The sequence below is a fragment of the Clupea harengus genome, unplaced genomic scaffold (genome assembly GCF_900700415.2).
Source record: "Clupea harengus unplaced genomic scaffold, Ch_v2.0.2, whole genome shotgun sequence".
Classification (NCBI taxonomy): domain Eukaryota; kingdom Metazoa; phylum Chordata; class Actinopteri; order Clupeiformes; family Clupeidae; genus Clupea; species Clupea harengus.
The window spans coordinates 53,023-59,092 of record NW_024879832.1 but is presented as its reverse complement, the minus strand read 5'-3'; the positions used below and the strand labels follow the sequence as shown (position 1 = coordinate 59,092).

Genomic DNA, 6,070 nt, shown 5'->3' with positions numbered 1-6,070 from the left:
ATAACGTTATCCACTGAAATAAAACAAGACAGCATGAATGGTTTTAATCAACTTTTACTGATTTTAGAGAATTTAAAGTCGTTATCCATTGGTATATATTGGACAAGGGATATAGATAATTATGTTATATGTGTATGTGTGTGTGTGTGTGTGTGTGTGACAGTATGTCAGCTGATTGGGAAAGCATGTGGATTTGTGTGTGTACTGCTGTGAATATTTCTGACTAGCATACTTGGTTATTTGGTATTTACTGTATTATGTACGTGTGTATTCTGTGAGTTTTCAGGTTTATGAGTTTTTTTTGTGAGTGTGAGCAAGTATGCTTATGTTGGATATTTGGTGTGTGCACAAGTGTGTGAGCCTGTGTTTGTTTGTTTGTATGTGTGTGTGTATGTGTGTTTTTGGTGACAGCAAGTGATCAGTAAGATAGGCGGAACTAGAAATGTGTTTTAAGTACCGCATTGGTCTGCTGGTTTTATGTGCCAACGTGTGTGTGTGTTTATGTGTATATGTTAATGTGTGTATGCTTCTGTATGTATGTTTATGTGGTGTGTGTTTGTATATGTTTGTGTGCTTGTGTATTTGTTAGTGTATGTTTGTGTGTGTATGTATTTGGTTAGTGTTTGTTTGTTTGTGTGTGTGTGTGTGTGTGTGTTTGTGCCTCTCTATGTGTGTGTCTGTCTAGTGTATGTTTGTGTGTGTGTGTGGTGTGTGTGTGTGTGTGTGGTGTGTGTGTGTGTTGTGTGTGTGTGTGTGTGTGTGTGTGTTAGTGTCTGTGTGTGTGTTGTGTGTGTTAGTGTCTGTGTACGTGTACTGCTGCAGGAGGGCCCAGGGCTGCTCAACCACACAGGTCGCTCATGCAGCAATATGTGTTGATTCCTGGCACGCAGAACTCCTCACATGTTCTGCTGAACTCTTGCGCTGCACAACACACAGAACATGGGTGAGGCAGAGAACACTCTGGAAGGTACAGGCATCTTGGAGCCTTCTCTGGTGTACTCACCGGTGGAAACAGTTTTGCAGAAGTTGCTGTCGGCTGGACAATCACTCTCCGTCTTACAGTTGTCATCCACACAGGTGTAGCATCTCAGCGTGTGCACTGTGGGGGTCAAAGGCCAGGAAGACGGGTTCACTGAACAGTGGCTTCTCCTTCTAACATTCGTTTCGCCATCGTGTCGACCAATGGAAGACCACCCACCCTTCTAAAAGCCCACGACTCGTATTCAGCCTCCATAGCGCGTATGCAGATGTGTGGATGAGCACAGTGACAGTGTCTATGGGTCATGAAAAAGCATGCTGTTCTTGAGGGGTAATTCATGTTTTTGGGGGATTCTGGCACCAACACCAGTTAGCATGTTGGCAAGCAAAGCTGGGCCGCTGGTGGTGTTGGCATAACATGGGAGCGAAATGGGAGGATATAAGATCACACCTCCCGTTCTCAGACCCTGTTGCTATCCATGGCCTCACTCCATGGTAACACACAACCAGCTAGAGGTCTCACATTCAGCACACAAGTTCACATTCAATCCCTGTAACACATATGTGTCACATGATATGACCCCCACCACGGCCTGTCTGACCCATGTCATTCATGGACACAAAGCTAAGATTAGACTAATGGGTTAGCATTTCTAGGAAACACACGTCATAGACCAATGCTCCAACTATGATGCAGAATATGGGTAGCGATAACAAATGACACCTCCCACGCCCTCAGCAATGTCAACCTCCTGGTAAAACACAACAAGGCAGAGCCCTCAAAGTTATTATTTGATTTAGTCCCACCCCCTGTATCACATATTGGTCATATGTTGATATATGTAGAAATGACTGGTGTCACCCCTACCAAGGCCTGTCTGGCCCTAGCAATTCATGGACATGCTAATGCTAATAGCTTAGACCTGAGTTAGCATTTCTATAACAGGCATAACCCATAGCATAATGACATTTGGTGTGTGACATCCAACTATGATGCAACCTATGGTTGTGATGAGATATCCTCCCGTACTCTCTGACCCTGTACTGCTAAATGAATAAATAGTGTCAATAGATTTAGTTATTGTTTTTATTGGTTTTGTTTCATATGATAATCTAGCCAGAATAGTTTGTTCTCTTTAGCGTACAAAAGCTTTAGAAATTGTTTATTATATGCCTTCTAATTTGGACTGAGAGAGCCTATATTTAAAACAAACAACAACCAAAAAGTGACATGAGATGTTTCCATAACAGTGAATCACAAACAATAAAGTCAAATGAAAGATGGGCACTTATTCACAGCTAGTGCAGATGTGTAGATTTGACCCATTGATATCCCTGATGTTTTTAATATATCCTAACACAAGAACACCCAACCCAGATGTGTAGATTTGACCCATTGATATCCCTGATGTTTTTAATATATCCTAACTAGGGCTGTCAGCGTTAACGCGTTAATCTATGCGATTAATGCGGCCGCGATTAACGCGATATAATATTTTAACGCAATTAACGCAACTTTAAAAAAATATTTGTATTTATTTTTTAATGCCTTTATTTGGATAGGACATTAAGTTATTGACAGGAAGCAAGGCGGAGAAGAGGTGGGGAGAGGGTTGGGAAATTACATCAGGCCAGACTTGAACCTGTGTCCCCTCGGGCAATGTAGCCTGTAAGTAGGGGGCTTGGCCTACCATTTTATGGGAGCGATTAGGGACAGGTGGGGCTTGAATAGCCCCCCTTGTTCAAAGTGGGGAGTGACAGAAAAAGTTTGAGAACCACTGCGGTAGTTGAAGATGGAGAGAGCTGAGGGATTGTTGGGCGGAAAGTCTCTGTTTAAGAGTCAAAATTACGGAAACAATCGACAAAACTAAAGTTGTATGTAGCATTTGTTAAGCTGAATTTAGCTATCACAGAAGCAGCTCGTCTTGAAGTTATCACCTTAATGCAAAGCACCCGACAGAAAGCAGTCCCAGGTTAGATGATCGCCAACCCACACTCCATGACTTCTCTAGGAAAATAACTAGACCAGTCCGTGAAAAGGTTACCATTTGGGTTGCCGGTGACTGTCGGCCCATCAACATAGTTGAGGACAGTGGGCTGATTGAGGTGATTCGAATTGCTTCAGGGGAAATTCTTACGATTTACCGTCGAGGGGCACCATTGTGTTAAAAAAAATTCAATTAAACAACAATTTCTAAAATACACGCTGTCTGAAGTGATTACTTGTTTATTTATAAGATTTAGTCTTAAGAAGAAAAACAAACTTTTAATCGCGATTAATTTTTTTTAATCGATTGACAGCCCTAATCCTAACACAAGAACACCCAATCCAGTACTAGCTGTCATGTCATACCATCCTGTGTCATCATTCATAATCAGCATGTATATTTTCCATATGTTGTAAACTTTGAAGGAATACACATTGAAAGAGTATTTTGATCCTAAAAATCTTTAAGCTGATCAAGTTATGTGACAAATCAATAACAATATATAGTTAATATAATTGAAGTAATATAGTTATATTATTGAAATGACAATTCTGTTAGTCATTAATATCTGACTCATTGGACTGTGATCATCGCCTCACCTGTTGTGCAGCACAGCAGCCCCAGGATCAGAGTACAGAGCAGCAGCTTCATGGTGGCGGCGCTTCAGGTCTCGTATGCTGAGACCTCACTCGGAGCCGCTGGATTTATAAGATGTCGCCCTTCGAACCGGATTGGCAGCTTATGGGTGGAATGCAGGAAATAGGCAAATATAAGTATAAGGTGACAACATGAACTTCAGGTTGACCTTTCTGTTGCTTGTGCTTTTCATTGGTATGTCATGCGGCCAGAAACAGCCCGAAGCCAGAAACACCGTAGGCTTTCACAAGTCAGGTTTAGTTCAGAAACACAGGCTTTCACAAGTCAGGTTTAGTTCATTTAAAGGTCATTCAAATACTTGGACAGCTGGAAGGTCATCATGCACAAAGGAGCACCACACCACACTTGGACTCTCAAAAATCATAAAAGGTTATTTGTGAAAATGTTCACATTTGGGATTTGTAAAGTTTTCACAAATCAGTATTGGTCTAAAACAGGTACATTTAGATGTTTAACAACATATTTGTACTTTCACAAATCAAATGTGTTCATTCACGCTCACAGTATTGCCCATGTAGTTGGATGCCATGCAAGAATGACTAGAGCTCTAGAGAGTCAAATCTCATGAACGCTGATGAAAGTTTTCATTGGTGTGAGGCAGGACTTGTGAGTTACATTCTGTGGTTTTGGCGACCTGTCTTGAGTTTTGAGGCACATGCATGTATGTATAAAATATAACATTATTAGTTGAAGGCAAGAAATGTGTTTTGAAAACAATGGGCCTCATTTCTCGAACGCAGGTAAGAAAAAGTTAAGTAGAAATGTCTTCTTAACTCCACTTAAGAAGTTCCCGGGACAATTCTGGCATTCATGAAAGTGCGCCCATGTTCTTAAGGGATGAATTTGTGAGAAATTGTTGGTGATTGTGTTCGCATCAATTCTACAAACATCCTCGGATTTAAATAATTATTATAATAAGAAAATCCAAGAATTTTTGTATCGTTAACAATTACGTTTCAGATTTATAGTCATGATTCTACGAGGCATTGTGATGTCTTAAGTAACATTATGCAACAATTTGACACTTTTTGAGGTATGGTTTTATAGGCAACTAGTTTTGGTACCATCCTCAAATTCATTTTGATAGCATATGGTCATGTGAAGGACAGATAAACACCTGTGTCTTCCCCACTAGCCATCCAGGATACGCCCTATGTAGTTCTGTGTGCTGGGCTTAAACACCTTGCAAAAATGGAAGAAAAGATTTCACACACATGACATTGCCAGCTATACTGCCAAAAGACACCAGTTAGTGTTTTGGCAAGCTTCTATCAGTGTCAGCGGGGCTGTTGGTGGTGTTTGCAAGGTTTTTTGCATGCCTTTTAGGTAGTTGGCTTACTAGTTTTGGAACAGAACTCCATATTGCTGCTTTAAAATAAATAAAAGCACTACACGAACACTGCAAATGGCAGTGAATAAATAAATAAGCACTAAACTCAATCACGTAGATATAGCCATAATGGAATAGAATGGACACATCTACATTCTGCAACAGTACCTCCACCTCTGCGTTAGGTTTGCGTTTACTGGACTGGTGCACCACCGGTGTTCGCTTTCCGCTTTGACATGATTTTGATCAGTCTCAAGTTGCTTTCGCGTTGCCTGTGGATTCTGTGTGCACACGGCTCTATAGTTGCATGCCCTTATAAGGAGCTGGCGGGGCGTTTATATATGTATCTATTCAGGTGTTCGAGAAAGCGCGTTCAATTTAAGAATCAGTGCACAGCTAAGAACACTTTGGCGGTTTAAGAACACATTTCCACACGTTCATGAATCCTGCGGGGATCTTACGAAGTTCGTAAGAGGATATTTAAGAAGACACTTAAAAAAAAATGTTCGAGAATGAGGTCCAATCTTATCAGTAAACTGCGACCAAAGAATTGTCTTCTCTTACGTAAATAATCCAGGTTCCCTATGAATAGTAGAGGAAGGATTGTTGAAGCCGTTTTCATGTCAGTCAGGGAGATGTCATTTATAGAGATGCTGCTCCGTCCTCCTTTAAACGCATGGACACAGTCTATCATTCTGCCATTGGATGTATTACTGGTGAGAGCTATGGCACCACCATTGCGTCCTCTATGGTAAAGTGGGTTGGCCATCTCTAGCATCTCTGGCCATTGGTGGAAGGCTAACACCTTATATCTCAATGATGCTGGACTGGAATTCTGGACCCTATCAAACCCACTCAAATGACTGGCTTATGCATAAGGTCTCTCGTGTACACTCTAAACTAGGAAATTCAGCCTCTTGTTTTAATGCCCCAATGTCCTAGATCTTAGGCACACTCCCCACCTCAATTTGGAAATGTTTTAACTGATTTTTTAACTGTCTTTTGATGTGTTATATTGGTTTAGTTTGTTTGCTATGTTATATTGTCTTATTTATTAGGCAGTAGCATACAGGATAACCTTGAGGAATAGTCACATTTTGCAATCTTGTAAATTTGG

At 41.0% G+C, this 6,070-nt stretch overlaps 1 protein-coding gene across 1 annotated transcript; it reads right to left on the bottom strand.

Annotated features, from left to right (window-relative positions):
- Nucleotides 1-808: 808 nt before the first annotated feature.
- LOC122130479 (lymphocyte antigen 6D-like) lies at nucleotides 809-4,314 on the bottom strand. Its single transcript, XM_042705197.1, has 3 exons — nucleotides 3,566-4,314; nucleotides 1,004-1,099; nucleotides 809-921 (listed from the first exon to the last, which is right to left on the bottom strand). Exons 1-3 carry the CDS (start codon nucleotides 3,615-3,617, stop codon nucleotides 839-841), a joined length of 231 nt encoding a protein of 76 aa, XP_042561131.1. The 5' UTR covers nucleotides 3,618-4,314; the 3' UTR covers nucleotides 809-838.
- Between the last annotated feature and the right edge of the window lie 1,756 nt (nucleotides 4,315-6,070).

What these genes read in the sequence shown, in the direction of transcription:
- LOC122130479 (XM_042705197.1), bottom strand. Translation starts at nt 3,617, where the DNA reads ATGAAGCTGCTGCTCTGTACTCTGATCCTGGGGCTGCTGTGCTGCACA. An exon ending in GCTGCTGTGCTGCACAACAG is followed by an intron (nt 1,100 to 3,565) that starts GTGAGGCGATGA and finishes TGACCCCCACAG; the next exon opens with TGCACACGCTGAGATGCTAC. An exon ending in CTGCAAAACTGTTTCCACCG is followed by an intron (nt 922 to 1,003) that starts GTGAGTACACCA and finishes TGTGTTGTGCAG; the next exon opens with CGCAAGAGTTCAGCAGAACA.